Source organism: Henckelia pumila, chromosome 1 (assembly GCF_033568475.1).
Source record: "Henckelia pumila isolate YLH828 chromosome 1, ASM3356847v2, whole genome shotgun sequence".
In the NCBI taxonomy this organism is placed as follows: Eukaryota; Viridiplantae; Streptophyta; class Magnoliopsida; order Lamiales; family Gesneriaceae; genus Henckelia; species Henckelia pumila.
The window spans coordinates 143,174,617-143,192,082 of record NC_133120.1 but is presented as its reverse complement, the minus strand read 5'-3'; the positions used below and the strand labels follow the sequence as shown (position 1 = coordinate 143,192,082).

The 17,466-nt window shown below is 34.8% G+C and overlaps 1 protein-coding gene across 2 annotated transcripts; it reads right to left on the bottom strand.

Moving 5' to 3' along the window:
- Nucleotides 1–3,993: 3,993 nt before the first annotated feature.
- On the bottom strand, nucleotides 3,994–15,840 carry LOC140876023 (uncharacterized). 2 transcript variants are annotated; one of them, XM_073279865.1, is made up of 3 exons: nucleotides 15,493–15,840; nucleotides 15,298–15,340; nucleotides 3,994–4,407 (listed from the first exon to the last, which is right to left on the bottom strand). In XM_073279865.1, the coding sequence occupies exons 1-3, from the start codon at nucleotides 15,772–15,774 to the stop codon at nucleotides 4,289–4,291; spliced, it is 444 nt and encodes a 147-aa protein (XP_073135966.1). In that variant the 5' UTR covers nucleotides 15,775–15,840; the 3' UTR covers nucleotides 3,994–4,288. The 2 variants fall into 2 exon arrangements, with proteins under 2 accessions (XP_073135966.1, XP_073135967.1); XM_073279866.1 differs by lacking the exon at nucleotides 3,994–4,407 and adding an exon at nucleotides 9,106–9,313.
- Nucleotides 15,841–17,466: the final 1,626 nt, after the last annotated feature.

Below are 17,466 nucleotides of genomic sequence, written 5' to 3'. Positions count from 1 at the left end.
AGTGAAATTCATCCAATAACAATGAGAAAAACAAGCAAGAACTAGCTACCTTGAAGCTATTTTTCTAGAAATTTTTCCAGAAATTTTTCACATATTTGAATTTTCTGGGAAGATTTGAATCAGGATCTTGTTACACCTCCCATACATCTCGACTTCTAGGTAATGAAGGAGTGTTGTGTAAAAATTTGAGAATTTTTGGATAACGTTTGGTATTTCTCCTCTATTTTCTCTTTAATTTTCTCTTCTAATTTGCACTCCAATTTTTTTTTCCCTTTCTCTAGACTCACGAAAATATATGAGTTAAAAGTGATAAATCTCATCAGATGATTGCCCTATTTATATGGGAATTCCAAGCACCATGCCCTATACTACAAGAACACATCTCAAATATAGGTTGGCCAAGAGGTGGAGTGGAGGTCAAGTAACTCAATAAAATATATTTATATTCATAAAGATTATTTTATTATTTTATGTAAAAATATATTATAATATATTTAAGTATACAATATTCATTATATATATTATTTAATCATTTACCTTGAATATAGGGTATTACATATTCCGTCGGTTTGGTTTGTAACTCGGCTTTATTTTTTGCTGTTTAATTGGCTTTATCATTTTGCTTAAATTATCTTAATTGCATGCTTATCAAGTCTAGTAGTAGATGCTCTGGGTAAGATCGCTACAGTTCCGACTCCTTAGGAAGTGGAACTTGAATCAAACTGTAAATCCAGTGTTCTAGTTCTAGTTTTGAGACCCTACATAGATGGAAATTTGAGTACGGGAAAAGTCGTTAAGGCACAAACATTCAATTTAAAATTGCAATTTTTTGTTATGATAAATTATATTATATCGACCTATATAAGTTTATTCCTACAAGCGTTGCTACAAAAGTAGAAATGGTTAATACTTAAAACTGTTGCTCCTTTCATAAATGTTTATGCTGTCGAAAATTGATATGGAGTTTGTTCTAGTTATTTTAGCCAAATTTATGGTAAAAATCAGTTTTTATCCACGAGTTTAGACCTCAAAGTCCAAATATTATTACATTAGTCTCCTCTGTTTTTTTCAAAAAAGAATCTTTAATTTGATCTGTTTCTACTTTCTACCAGCCATTTTTCATTTTTTGTTGAGAAATCTACTGACTATTCATCCTTAAAATAAGATAGTTCATTTTCATAGAACATATATTGCAATAAATGTATATCTTTACAGAAGCTGGATTTGATGTACTACATATAAATATACATACAAATGACACAGAAGAATAAGTATACACACACATACGTACATATATGTATCCAAGAATCCTGTTTCGTATGATCACACTGGAGGCGGTGCACAGTCGACAGAAGATGGAGATGGAGCTGAAGCTGAAGAAATGGGGGCAGATGCGGCTGCCGCTGCACCAGAGCTCAGAAGTTGGAACATGGAACGCCTCGTATTTAACCGTTGAGCCTTGCATAAATCTGGTAAAAATATTCCTGTTGAAGAAACGTAGAACTAATGTTAGTATTGAACCCAAATTTTTTAACATAATCTCATAATATGTAGTACATATTCATGCATGTTTTATGATATTTAGCGAGTAGTATTTAAGTTTATATATACAACAAATTCTCGCATGATGGATCTTGGATTGAGATTAATAAAGGGTTAAAACTTGTGATATTTCCAAGAAATAAAGATTTCAGATAAAATTTAAAAATAAAAGCAACAGATCTCTCACCTTCTGCTAAAGCCAAATTGTAGTATAAATCAACAATATTGGGGCAGTTCTGGTAACACTGTGGGGAACATAGCTGAGTGGTGAAACCATTCTCGAGGAGAGCATCCGATGAGATACCGACGGATGATTTGTCGACTCCACAAGCGCTCACACATTCGTCGCTCTCTATGTATTCGTCCACTCTATTCGCCATCACTCGTGATGTCTTGCATTGGTATGCCACAGCCCCGTCAGTTGATTCAAATGTCTCAAGCAAGCATCGGTAGCCCGAGGAGGAGACTGAGAATGAGCACTCTCCAACCCGTAATTGTTCGCAAACTAGTTCCCCTGCATACACATATTGCATATACATGCACAGATAAATTATATTCGTCGCTATGTTGTTGTAGAGATTAAAGGTATCACGAAACATAAGGATGAGAATTAGTACCAAGAGATCCTTGAAGGAAGAGCAAGAACACGACGAACGCGAGCATTTTTGCCATTTCAGCACTGATGTTTAGCCTGGTGGAGGATGTTGTGTTTGACTTTACGGAGATAAGTAAGGAGCTTATTTGGTTGTATAGTGTACAGGGAAGAAGGTGCTTTATATAGATGAAAAAGCTTTGCAAAATGACAATTTATGAGTACTCTTTGGAAGTCAAATGTGTTTAATTTCTTGTTAAAATGAATGATAACTTGGTTTTTTCGCACAAAATACGTTAGATTTCATTATGGTATTCTTAGTTATTTGTCAGTAAAGACACTCACAGCTCATCCCTTTTAAATAAAATAACTTTTAAAATTATATTTGTAATTTTTTTTATATTGTAAACATGGTTTCTAAATTCTATTTAGAAAGATGTGGCTTGTAAACTCTGACGGGTGGAAAATTTTTATAAAAGAGATTATAGCCGTTTCAAAAATATATTGAGTCATCCTAACCAATTTTTTATATATTATTTTAATATTTTAAAAGACCAAATTTTCACTACAAATTATATTATATCCCAAATATAAATTATATTGGGTCCTCCTAAGTCCTAACCAGTTTTTTTTTAATTTCAAAATTTAGTTATTTGTTTTTTTTTTCCTTTTTCTTACTAAATGGGATGATACCATGATGGAGTTGCACAAGACAATGGGAAGAGGTGCTCAATCTTTTACCTTAATCTGTATCTATTAGTTGGTTTAGATTATCTTTATTAGTAATTCTTTATAGATTCAATCGAAAAGTTGATGTATATGAATCTGCATTTTTTTATACTTACATTTACAACATAAATTTTTCAATCTTAGCTCAAATATTTTTCAATTACTAATATGCTTTGATTTTTCCCCACTCATGTGTTGGTTGTGTGCAAAAAATATTTTCAAATTTATGTACAGTTTTACGATATCAACAACTATGTCATTTCAATTGTGATGCAAGATACAATAATTTTTCTACACCTTCAATCTTAGAAAAAAAAAATTAAATTACATAACACACATAATTACTCATGTTATTTTTAATATTTATGTACAAATGTCGCACACGCATTGCGTGTGCCTCGGTCGCTAATATATCTTTAATCTTTAATATTTTAAAAGAGCATACTATCACTATAATTTTTTATTATTGTTTTTAGAATATCTATCACTACAAATTTGATTATATCCCAAATATACTGTTCCAAAGTTCAATAATAATAGTTTCAAAATATGTCTAGAGAGATTTATTTGCGTTATTTTTATAGCAACATTGTGATTACGATCATTTTTAAAAAAAATTATAATTCAACATCTTTAGACTCCATTATCCTATTTCATCAAAATATCTAAACATCATTTTATTTTTAAAAATAAAAATTGATAGCTTATAAGAAAAAACAACTCAAAATATAATAACATATAAACAAAAAAAACCTCTTGCTATATGCTTGAAATCAGATGTGTTTAGCAAGCGAGAGGAGGTTCTTACAGATGTTACTCCCACGTCAAACAAGTGCGCGTGATTTAGCCGATATTTCGTACAATTTTGATTTAAGGAATCATAGATTCCAAGTGTTCGTCACAATTAAAACGCAATGTACTCCCAGCTTTTGATTCGTACGTTAAAAAAACACCTACATGGATTTTGGTTGGTTCGAGCTCCGTTTGTATGTCATTTACAAGGTGTATAATAATTTGGAATGATGGATAACTCGTACAATTTTAATCAAGACAATTCTGATGCAGACACCATATAGAAGACACATTCTATGTGTAATTTCACCAAAGACTTCACAACACAAGTCCCTGTATGTTTCATGCATTCATAAACATATAAAAGTTGCAACCCCAAGTGGCCCATCCAAAGAACTGAGCAAACTAAAGCCGAAACTATGCATGGAATAGATATCCATTGCCCAAAATTTCTTGTTATAGATGTTGGCTAATAAATATTTCAACTTCTAGCCACTCAAAAGGTAATTTCTTAACAAAAGAGGTCAGAAAAACTATAAATCCTAAAAACACTAATGAATGAGAGGCTAATACATTATTGTATTTTTTGTCGTAAGAGGTACCATGGAAAACTGATCCGGCCAAACATTAAATTTAGGCAGCTTGCAAAACCGGGTTTGAGGCACTTTCTCCTGTTTTCTTTGATTTTGCAATGTATCTCCAACAGCGTTTGTGGACTCCACTTATTTTCTTGGGAGCATCAGCAGGTATGCCTGAAATTGAATCGATATAGACAACTGGAGGTTATAATTTTTCATTCATTTGGACTGGATAATGATATTTATTCATCAATTCACAAACAAAATATTTCGCCCTAACACCAACGCAATAGTAACTTAAATGGTGGACTTTCTACAGAGATTTGACAAAGAAGCTGTGGGCAAGGACGAATCGATAACATCGTGTTACATATCGCATATTGGTTCTGCAACAATTCATGGAGTGACCAACAAGTTTGAATGGATCCAACACCTGATATACAAGTTTCTCGAGTTTAGGCTTCACTCCTAGGCCTTTGCCCTAACCTTGGTACTCTAATCCACGTGGCTACACAACAAATCATGGAGTAACATAAAAATTTGAAACTTTCCTTCCTAAGGAATTAGTCTTTTTGTTGGATGTCTTTGTTGGGTTCTGGCCTAAAACATTATTTTTGTTTCAACAGTATTAGTGTTTTTGCAAATAAAGAATGTTCAAACCTCTGTTAATGCAAACTGTTTGTAAATCATTCATCTCACTCCAATACAGGTAATTTTATAATACTGAACCTGAGAAATCAATCAATATATCTTCCGGTTCAGTACGTTGTGATCTACATAATTTTCTGAACCTTTAAAACAACTTGTCCAAACTTGAGCACCAAAATTCATATTTCCATTTGTAACCACTAGATGGGAATTGAATAAATGGACATCTAAACACATCAGCATTCAACACCTTTCCATTTCAGGTTCAAGTACATCGATAAATCATCTAGTGTTGAGTATGCTGATGTGTTCAGATGTCCATTTATTCATAATAGATAAATCATCTAGTAATCCTTCTCTAAATACCCATATTTGTGGTTCAACTCTCCAACATCGTATGATATGACAGATGACTATTTTCCTAAATCCATTTACCCTGTTTTGTGTAAATGAGGGGACTTGCAGAAATAACTAAAACCAATTGAACCAAGATGTCTAATATTGAAGAGGTTAGTGTATGGTCTGCGCCGACAGTTAAAAAGCAAATATAACATTAAATGGGAGAGTTAATAAATCTATAATTTATCTATTATTCTTTTATCTTTTAATCTGTTCTGAAGAAACCAACCCCCAATTCATCCTTTCTGTTAGGTACTTCAAATCATGGGCTTATATGAATTGGGCCCAGCCACTTATCAACGGGTGACTTGGAGAAGAGGAAAGCGATTAGAAGGCGAGAATATAAATGAGGCAAGATAGAGGGAAATAGGATTCATTCATGTTTATTGTATTTTGTTCTTACTAGCTTGTGCTAGGGTTCTTACTAGCTTATGCTAGGGGCAAGGAGATTGAATTCATTCTTCTTGTAAAAGGATTTGATCCTTGGTTGGGAAACTTCTCAGATTATAATTCATATTTCTGTAAATCTGTTCTCCTCGGTTATTATTTGCAATCGAACGTGTTAGGAGATTTAGATCCTAACAATTGTTACAGACCTGGGCCTAGATCTAAATAGCCCAATAGGCTTAGAAGAGTCTAGAAAGAGTGTATGAAATAAATATGTGAGGAACGTGAGTTGGGAGGTATTCAGTTCATTTTTCTTAAGAGTGAATATTGACTAGCTTGTGCTAGGGACTAGCTCGGCTAGGTACAGAGATTTCTCTGGGTTATCTTCTCTATTTCCAGTTTGTTCATCTTTTATTATTATATAAAAAGTGTGGTTCTATCACTTTCATACTCGGATTTCAGAAAATATCTTCCCCAAACTGCATCAATTGTTATCTCAAAGGCAATTATCGAATATTAGCAATATTTAAGGATAATAAAATACTTCATTATTTCAATGTTGGCCAAAACCAAAAACAGTGTGATCACATTTACAGGTTAGGGTTGCCACAATCCTCAATGCAAGCATTTTTGTAGTGGCATTACCCCAATCTATGAGAGTTTAAACATTAGAAACCTGGAAGAAAATTTTACGACAATAAAGACAAATAATCATCTACATTCTGGCATATTTCACAGCTAACGTAGTGCTTTTTATGGTCGTCAACAAAAACGACTGTTGCAGAAATCTAATTGATGATGATTCAAAGAACAAGACAACAGATTATTAGGGATAAAAAATGCAGAAAGGCCAAAAGTCAGAAAACACACTGGATAAGTGAGTCTACAGTCTGCAGCACAAGCCCAAATGATATAAAATTTAATGAAATTTATAAACACTATTAGGGCAAACCCAGCGTAAAGATCGTGATAAAAACGTCAAAAAAATTAGGGAAGTTGAAAATACTATTTGGACATATTATGTTTGGCTGCAGTGAGGCTTGAAAAGTAAGTGGATCTCAATGTGACGAAACACTGGAAGATCACTTAGTTTGATTAATATTAGAAAGGCGATAGGGAGAAAATATCACACTACTCCAAAACTATTTATTCTTTCCAACAGTGAAACAGATGCAAGGCTAAAAAAGAACTTAGACCTCAATTGCATTATCCACATGAGTCACATCCAGCAATATTCAGCTCACTAAAGAGAGCTCGTTGAAGAGAATTACAAACTATTTCTCATTTCAATGTTGGCTAATTGCATAATGCCATAACATTCAAGTCAATTCACAAACATCATATGAAATCACTAGGGTAAGTAGAGAAAACATGGCTGTAAAATGAAACAGGTTTGAAATTTGAAGTGAATTTTTTATAATGTTTAAACCTTGTCTAGATTTTTAGAGATTCATCAAATTGTAGTTGGTGATAGCGTCTGATACACTAACTAGTACCTAATGGAACTTTTACCAGTTAACTAACTCAGATGCATAATCAGAATAACAAATACACAACCAACTTATTTGACGTGTTACGGACTCAAATAGGATATTGGGCCTAACCAAATCATTCTGTTCGGTACTTGTTTGGGTGTTAACTAGTTTGTGCTAGGGACTAGCTTTGGCTAGGGACAGAGGTTATCTCTGCGTTCTTTTCACTGTAATTACACCTTACTTTCACTCTGGTTCATCTCATATTATATATAAATCGTGGTTGAAAAAATTGGTCCGACCTGCCAGATCTCTAGTCGGAAAGAAAACGGCAACCACGAAATTTTAGTGTCAAAAGATGTTGCTGCAATTTCAGATGTTGAGCTGGAAAAACGACTCACTGCTGCTGGGAAAACTCTATCCCAACCACCATCTTCACTTCATGAACTTCTTCGCCTACTTGATCAAATTGAGAATCTTCTATCGAAGGTGGAGCAGTCTCCTGCAAATTCAATGCTAACTGTTCTTTGACCATTAAGGGATGCGTTGATAGTAGAAAAATTTCTCAATCATTCAAATGATGATGTGTCTGCCTCAGTGAGATCACCGGAATGACTGCACCAGATGCTCCATATAATGATTACAAGATGAAGGTCTTCAAACTGATCATTTCATCCTTTGAGAAGTTGTCGGACGTCTGTAGTAAATCTTATCGGAAGAGAGTTTCCCTTATCGAGAGCATGGCTAAGCTCCGGTCATGTGTTATCATGTTGGATCTGGAATGCAATCAGTTTTTTTTTTAGATGTATCAACACTTCCTTAGATCTATGACTTGTGCTCACTTAGAGCGTGTTGTTGAATCCATGGAGGTAGTGATGTCTTGGTTCTGGAAGAAAGAGCGAAACCCATCACTTAATGATTCAGAAGATCGTTTGTTCAGAAGATCGTTTGTGCTCACAAATTCTATGACTTGTGCTCAACTCCATATTGGGTATCCTGAAAAGAGGAGGAGGTGCTGCCAATTTTAGGGAAATTGGTTCAGAAGATCGTTTGTTGTAGTGCCGAGCGAAACCCATCACTTAATGATATGAATCTAGAAGGCGCTCAAAGATTCATATTGTTCCAAGATTTGCTTCATGATTTACACTCAAGAATTGAAGGGTTTGGAATTCATGGCAATCAAGTTGGAGTACTTAAAGATCACTTTGAAGGATGCTACAATGTTATTGAAGTCCAAAGAAGTCAAGGAAGTGGAGAAAATGTCAAGAAGAACACAAAAATAGGTGACACATCCCGAGACGTATGCGCGCCCGCGCGCTGTCTAGCAATTTTGCAGTTTGACGGACAGAACTTCATGCGCGCCCGCGCCTCCCTGACGTGCGCCCGCGCCTGACGAACAGAACTTCATGCGCGCCCGCGCCTGCTCATGCGTGCCCGCGCCTTCGAATTTTACACACAGTTCGGCGTGTTGTGTGTGTGCGAGTCTTTTTGATATTTTTGGCATTATTTTCTTATTTTTGAGAGTTTTATTTCTATTAGGAAACTTTTAGGAGATATCTTTGATATCCTTAAATATATTTTGAATTATATCGCGATATCTTTTATTATTTTGTAGTTGTAATATAAATACAACAAACATTCATTATTTTAATGAGAATTAAGAATTCAGATTTTTGATATTGTTCAATTAAAATTCTCTCTAGAATTTTATCAAGCTTTTGCTTACCCAAAAATCAAACTTATCAAAGTTTTCAACTTTGTGGCGTTTGTCGATTGATTATCCTCGTGGGTTGTCAGAAACAGGTTTTCTGAAGGTCCCATTGTGATCAATTGTTTTTTTCTTCGTGATTGTTTGTTGCTAGTTTCAAGTAAACTAGAGGTGAATAATCCAAAATCTTTACTTGTTTCAAAGTCGGGACAAAACCTTTGAATTCTTTTGTTATTGGATTGAGGGTACGATTTTAATATAGTCGTGTTTGCCTTCCATACATTAAGAATTCATATCATTTGGTATCAAAGCTTAAGGTTTTGATTCAAGTAAGTCGTATCCTTCTTTAATCTATATTCTTTCTTCGTTCTTCGTTCATCTTTCCTTGTTCTTCGTTCTTCATCTCTCTCATCTCAAATTTCTGTGTCATTCTTTCAAACTTGTTATCCAAGTCTCGTGTCTTGTGCTACAAGTTATAAATTAAAAAAAAATGAAAAAAATTGAAAAAAAAAAAGTTCAAAAAAAAAAAAAGAGATTTGAAATCGGTCAAATAAAAAAAAAAGGAGAGACCGAAAAAGCTTAAAAAAAGGGAGAAGCAAAATAACTTGTGGCAAAGTCTTGTTTCTTGTGAGTATTTGGGTAAAAAAAATTATTTCAATCTTCATAAGTCTCTTGACTTGTTTTTGTGCAATCTACGTGGGTCGATTGGCAAGTGTTTACAAGTTTTGAACTTGTGAGTTTGATATTTAAAATCACAAAGCATAAGTTATTCCATATATTTTGAGTGAAAAAAAAAAGGAGTGATTGAGTGATTTTTTTTGGAGTGACTAGTGAGAATTTGGGTGAGGATATTTTATTACTAACCTTTTTTTTTTGCAGGTACAATGTTTCAAAGAAACTTTGATGAGTATAGGAAGAGTGAAAAAAGATTATATGGGTATGATAGTAGTAGGAGAGAGAGAAGAGATGATGATGGTTGTCGTGGAGAAAAATATTTTGAATATTATTTGGATAGGATTAAGAAAAATAAAATTCCATCGTTTGATGGTTATTCAGATTCGGAGTCGTATTTGAAGTGGGAGAAAAGGGTAGAGTTTTTATTTGAAGGTCGTGATTTTTCTGAAGCTAGGAAGTTTAAACTTGTTTTACAAGAGTTTACCGACTATGCTTGCACTTGGTGGGATAAAGTTGTGGTGAACAGGAAAAGACATGGAATGAATCCTATTTCTACATGGGATGAGATGAAGAGAGCTATGCGAAAACGTTTTGCTCCTAATCACTGTGAATATCCCAAACGTGAACATCAAGGTACATCTAAACTTTCAAATTCTAGTACCTTTGATATTGCATGCTTATGGTGTCGTAGAAAAGATATGCATGATATGAGCCAATGTTTTAAGGAGGCTATGATGAAAGTGTCGGATTCTTGTGTAGAGGTTGAATCTAAATGTGAAGTGGAAGTAGTTGAGAAAATTGAGGTTGATGATAATTCAACTATTGATGATATGAGTGTTGAAATATGTGCGGAGGAAGGTGAATGGCTTGATGAAAAATCTTCTATTGTACATGGTGCGGTTGATAGTGGTGTTAATGTTGGCAAATGTGAAGTGGTAGGTGAGTTTTTATGTGTTCAAGAGTCGTCTAATGTTCTTGTAGTAGATGAGAGTCTTTTTGATGTTCATAGTGAGGCTAGTAATTTGTTGTTGGACGAGTCTTGTAATTTTACTATTCCATTGAGTCCAAAAGAATTCCTTGAGAATCAATTGGAAATTGAAAATTTGAGTGATATGGCTGAAAAAAAGAGTGATGAAAAAAGTGAGATAGCCATAGAAAAAGAAAAAGAAAAAGAAAAAGAAAAAGAAAATTTAAAGGCCGAAAGAAAGAGAGTTCAAAAGAGTGAGATGGCCTTTGAGGTAAGAAAAGAGAGGAAAGAGACCAATAAAAAAAGAAAATATTATGGTCCAAAATAGTGAGGTTGAAAATTTTGTTCAAATGAATAAAATCCCTAAAGTACTTTTGTACAAAGAGGTTTTATCTCATTGTCATGATTTAGCCGGTTCAATCCCGAGCATTGTTTGTTCTTCTTTGCAGGATTTTGGTGATGCATTGATGAAGAAGCAAAGGAGAAGTCATACTAAAAGTCTTCACATGTTGGTTCCATATGAGGTTGGTCACGTCCTTAGAGAGGTTAGGGATTTGAGAGTTGTTCCATTCGAGAGGTATGATTTAACTTTAAATGTTGAATACCAATCAAATGTCTACTTTCAAAGGTATGATCTCAATTCTCAATTGTTGGGATTTAATGATTTTGTAGAGAGATTTGTGACTATGATATCTATGAAATATGCTTTAATTTCAAATTGTGATTTTAAGTCTCTTGAAATTTTGCATACTACAAGAGTGATTGATTTGGATCATATTGATGTGTTGAAGTCACTTTTTGATCTCAAGGTGTTTGAATCGTTGTATGTTATGAAATTGAGTGATTTGGCTTATGTTGTTGTGTGCGAGTGTTGCATAAATAGCATAGGTGGAAAGTCCTATTTGCTTGAGTGGCTAGTGTTAACTTTTGGGCTAGCTAATGTGCGTAATACTTTCATGGGATTGATGAGTTGTGTTTTTCATGCATCTATGGGTAACTTTGTTGTGATATACTTTGATTTTATCTTAGTATATAGCAAAATTTTTAGTGAAGCGTTGATCACGTACCAACGAGGTAAGGAAAATGTGGTAGTTACTACACTATTACCAAGGTATGAGTTCTTATCTCTTTTGGTTACATGGTTCTTATGGTTTGAAAAATACTTGTGCAATGTTCATGATAAATTTTATGTGAGCAAGTATTTGTTTAAAGAAAATAAGTTTTTTTCTATATGTTCATCATTGTATGATTTGCTTGATGAAAGGATATGTGTCTTGAGGTTAAAGTGTAATTTTGAGAGATCCAAAAGAATGAGTCTAATGGATGAATATTTGTTATGGTTACTTATGAAGAGATATATCGAATGGAATTGTGAGTGGCATATTACATGCAAATTGTTTCTTATTCCTAGAAAGCAATGGTTGTACTTAACTATGAACTTTGTGTTGGGGTTAACTAGGTCTAAAAAAGGGAGGAATTTGATCTTTATTTTGCTAAATAAAACTTTAATCATGTTTAAGCATGTGAGTGGTTATAAGGTATTTAGTTTAAGTGTAAGAAATTTAATGAGTCTTGATATAGTTTTGAGTGAGCAACGTATACTAGTAAATGTGGAAATTAGTCTTAAAGTTTCTAAATCTTGTTTGAATTTTGTAGGTAAGGGGCAAGATTTGAGGACAAATCTTTTTGAAGAAGGGGAGTCTGATATGAATCTAGAAGGCGCTCAAAGATTCATATTGTTCCAAGATTTGCTCCATGATTTACATTCAAGAGTTGAAGGGTTTGGAATTCATGGCAATCAAGTTGGAGTACTTGAAGATCACTTTGAAGGATGCTACAATGTTATTGAAGTCCAAAGAAGTCAAGGGAGTGGAGAAAATGTCAAGAAGAACACAAAAATAGGTGACGCATCCCGAGACGTATGCGCGCCCGCGCCTAGTCCACGCGCGCCCGCGCGCTGTCTAGCAATTTTGCAGTTTGACGGACAGAACTTCACGTGCGCCCGCGCCTGACGAACAGAACTTCATGCGCGCCCGCGCCTTCGAATTTTACACACAGTTCGGCGTGTTGTGTGTGTGCGAGTCTTTTTGATATTTTTGGCATTATTTTCTTATTTTTGAGAGTTTTATTTCTAGTAGGAAACTTTTAGGAGATATCTTTGATATCCTTAGATATATTTTGAATTATATCGCGATATCTTTTATTATTTTGTAGTTGTAATATAAATACAACAAACATTCATTATTTTAATGAGAATTAAGAATTCAGATTTTTGATATTGTTCAATTAAAATTCTCTCTAGAATTTTATCAAGCTTTTGCTTACCCAAAAATCAAACTTATCAAAGTTTTCAACTTTGTGGCGTTTGTCGATTGATTATCCTCGTGGGTTGTCAGAAACAGGTTTTCTGAAGGTCCCGTTGTGATCAATTGTTTTTCTCTTCGTGATTGTTTGTTGCTAGTTTCAAGTAAACTAGAGGTGAATAATCCAAAATCTTTACTTGTTTCAAAGTCGGGACAAAACCTTTGAATTCTTTTGTTATTGGATTGAGGGTACGATTTTAATATAGTCGTGTTTGCCTTCCATACATTAAGAATTCATATCACTTAACAAAGAAAAGAGAAGCGTGACAAACAAAATGCTGAAAAAGAGAAGACATTGTGGTGTGGTCCTGATCGTGGGGCAGTCGCTGCAGAGTGGGCCTTGAATTCGGCCTTTCCGATTCGGGACATAGGGAATCGGGTCGAAACTAATCCAAAAGAGGACCGAGAATTATCGAGATGTATATAGGCTAGTGATCATAGACAAACTTGGGCACAATGAAACGCTAAAGCCCATCAATTCGATGGGTAAAGCAACTTGCATCAATTTCCTTAGGCAAACAATGGAATACAACAACAGCATGATGAGGAGATGTCTCAGACCGAATGAGGATCAACCATGTTGAGGCCAGCAAAATTAATAGTGTTCGATGGAAGAGAGTCAATTGGATGGATCATGGAGGTTGCGCAACAACTAGAGATCAACGTCGCTGTTCTATCTGTAGTGGAGACAAAGACGGATTGTGTGGCCGCAAATTGTGTCTTCTAAGATTTGGGCAGCCCATGAAAGGACTTTGGGTGAAGAAACTTACATAGCTTTTCTATGTACTAGGCTCAGAGATGATAATGGGAGAATTATCAGAAACCATGACTCAACTACAATTCTCAGAGCTTGGAAGTTAGGCTTATACAAGTGCTAGAAATGCAACACAAGAGGAAAGTGGGGAACGACATCTTCCCATCTAGCTTCACAGTTGAGTTCTATCTTTACGGGTCGGGCTGATGGTTGGACAAGAAATTGGGTATCCTTATTCCTTTGGCAAAGCACCGTACTGCTCAACATTATCATTTAATGTTGTTTCACCTATAATTTATACAAAATTTCTGAAATCATAGCATTAATTGCTATGATTGCTGGAACCCCTACGTTGGTTTTAAAGGACGTGGTAAGTTCATATTATATTCATAAATTTGTATTGGACGAATAGGGGTTGCATATTGATGAAACGGACATGGATGGGGTATGGGATAGGTGATCTGAAAAATGGTTATGGTCTTGCTGTGGTATTCAATTTTGAGGCTGATGATCAAGCAACTGAGGAAATCTCGAGTCATATCATTCACAATTAAGTTTTAAGCACAACAGTTGAGGCTCAACAATTATGTTTGGTGGGGGGAAATGGGAAGGTTTTTTCGCTTTTGTCATTGCGAGTGAGGTCCTTGAAGCTAACATGAGATGGGAACTGCAACGTGACGGAATGGGGAAGAGCACAGAAAAGACTGCATATGGCAAATTTAAATTACTAGAGTGATGGTCTTGCAAAGGATCTAATTTGTGTTGGAGAAGAATTCATAACCATGGAAGATACGACGAACATGGAGTTGCAGGATTTCTGTAGAACCTTTATTGTCTTGAAAGCACGTTCGGGGAAGAATATGACTGTTTATTTGGACTTGATACCGCAAGAATTTAACTAAGCGGTCGACATGTCTGTGATAATTACATCATGCGCTGACAAATATGCTTTTAATTTTCTGCACTTTGGTGCGAATTATTCAACCATGGTTTTGTGTTAATTGTCACTGTTGGCTGGAAGGAAGCAAAATTCAGAAAAGATCAGGTTTCAAGACTCAAACTTGAGGACAAGGGTGATTTGAAGAGAGCGGTATTGTTATGGACTCAAATAAGATATTGGGCCTAACCAAATCATGCCCAAGAGTTATAAGATATAGAAAAGTCTAGATGCGGTGGAGGTAATAAGACATGGGAAAGAGGGTTGTGAGAATCATTCCGTACGGTACTTGTTTGGGTGTTAACTAGCTTGTGCTAGGGACAGGCTTTGGCTAGGGACAGAGATTATCTCTGGGTTCTTTTTGGTGTACTTTTGCCTTACTTTCACTCTGGTCTGGTTCATCTCCTTCTACTATATATAAATCGTGGTTGCAACAATTTGCTTACTACTATGGACTGCCATATATTTAAAACCTTAGTACAACAATAACTTTCCATAGCCTATGGCTGAGAGAATCTTGTAAATGGGCTTAAAGAAAAAAGAACTCATCCCGGTAACTAGATCCAATAAGAAATAAAGAATAACGTGTTTGATCACAAGACAAGAAATAAACACTGATTTCATGCATTCCAAAATATATGAGCAACCTAGTTCTCGTTAATAAGTAAAAGTAAATATAAGAGCATATCTTTAACCACCAACATATCCAAGTAATAATATTAACGATAGCGCAGATAGGGGGACAAGGGTTTACCATCTTTGTGAGCAATCCCCCAAGCTTTTCCATGCCGTCCGTCCTGTGAAACACCCAAAATCATTAAACAACGTTTAATACAAAAATAATCCATAATGAACCGATTACACAAAAGCCCGAACAAAGGTGAGAATTGATGAAAATAACTTGCATTTGAAATTTGAGTAACAAAAGAAGAAAAGGAAGAATCTTTACTTTGTAAAGATTGATCTTAGTGATCTCGTAAGAGACGCTCGTCCAATGGGTCTTGGCCATATGATACCCAACACCCCAGTTGGGCAAGAACTGAGCCACCTCGAAGAAGTTTTTCTTCTTCTTGCGCTTCGGTTTCTTGGAAGCGGCGCCAGCCGATTCCGCCGCCGCCGCGGCGTTTCCTGCCGGAGTGGTGGTGCTCCAATTTCTGAAGAAGCTAGACGAGAATTTGCAAAGGGCCGACGCCTTCTCTAGCGCAGAGTACCCTCTGAGAGCAATCGCCATTAGAGTCTACTCTCCAAATTTTCAGCTCTGCTTGTTTTCTCTCTTTGTTTTCTTTTTCTAACCCCATTTTCGTTTACTTTAAGATTTTTATTTTTAGGTTAACTTTTTCGTTGTTGCATAATTGAATTTAAAGACGATTTTAAACGTAAAAAATAATTGAAAATTATGGGGCAAATCTCTTATTGGTTCCTATAGTTTTAAACAAATTTCATTTTGATCCCTAATCTTTTAAAGCTCTCAAAATAATCAATCTCTTAAAAACTTTCCCAATTTAGTCCTACAAGCTAAAATATTTTCAAAAATTCCAAAATTTATCATGAAATATAAATAATTGATAAATATTGATAAATGCCATGAAAATGGTATCAGAGCCTAGATTTTTCTTTCAGATACTGCTATGTAACTTACTTTGTAGAGAAGGAGATTTCTCCTCAAATAATGGATCCGAACATATATTCGAAATTTTTTATTTTGAGGATTTATTCTAATATTTTATAAATTTTAAATAAGGAGATTTAACTAAAGTTAGATACTAGAAAGAATCGAAAGTTAATCAAGATACTAAGGTAAATTATTATTCAAATTCATAATTTCTTAGGGATTTCCAGTATCATGTTTCTGTTGAGAATATTTTCAGTACTATTTTTCGATGGGATTGTATGAACTATGATCCACCGTTGGTTTTAGGGCCGGTTGTATTCCGCCAGTTGGTTTGTTGCCTGGAGGTAGCGGTCACTGAGGTTGCAACAGTTCCGTGGGTTGTGTTGTTTCCAGTATCAAGTTTCTCTTGAGAATATTTTTAGTACTATTTTTCGATGGGGTTGTATAAACTATAATTCACTGTTGGTTTCAGGGCTGGTTGTATTCCGTCGGTTGGTTTGTTGTAAGACTTTATTTCTGTTGTGCTATTGATTATTGTGTTTTAAACTTATCCGCATGCTTAAGAATATTTAGTAGGTGATCTCGGAGCGGGTCATTACAACAGATGTCTATCCCAAGACTCGGATATTGGATCTGTTAGCCAATGAGGATAGTACATCAAGATCCACTATCATTCTGATGGTTTTCTGTGCTTATCAGTGTGACGTCCCATATTTTTAAACATTTACAAGAATGCAGATGCAAAAAAGTGTGGGGAATTTTTTTTCAAATATCAAAGTGCAGGGAATGCATCACTTTTGCAAGTTCAACGACTCGAGAATGAAATTAAAATCTAATGACTCTAACGTGCATAAAAATATTTGAACAAATGATGCAACCCTACAGTCGATCATCAGTTCCCATACGAACACGCCTAAAGTACTACTTACAAATAAAACCCGAAGCGACAATTAAAGTCTTTAGAAAAAACAGATGAAACATGAGTTTTGATAAAATAAACATTGTGCGGAAAAATACTTTAAATAAACATTCGTGAAACCAAACATAAACTTTCAAATGAAATAATCAACGTAAAAGGTTACAACTTAAAATCATTAAAATCTATCGACACAAGACCGTCTTTGAAAATCCTAATCTATAATTTTCTTAAAACTGATTTTTAAGAGATCATGCATAAATAATTTAATAATGACAGAACAATAAACATAAGAAAAATTCTTTCTTTAAAATGTCAGAGCTTCGAAAACTGTCGTGTCATGCAATATCTTCGCCTCTTGGACTCTTCAGTCTTTCCACCAAGCGTTTTAATTC

What these genes read in the sequence shown, in the direction of transcription:
- LOC140876023 (XM_073279865.1), bottom strand. Translation starts at nt 15,774, where the DNA reads ATGGCGATTGCTCTCAGAGGGTACTCTGCGCTAGAGAAGGCGTCGGCC. An exon ending in CTAAGATCAATCTTTACAAA is followed by an intron (nt 15,341 to 15,492) that starts GTAAAGATTCTT and finishes GGTGTTTCACAG; the next exon opens with GACGGACGGCATGGAAAAGC. An exon ending in GGGGATTGCTCACAAAGATG is followed by an intron (nt 4,408 to 15,297) that starts GTAAACCCTTGT and finishes ATTCAATTTCAG; the next exon opens with GCATACCTGCTGATGCTCCC.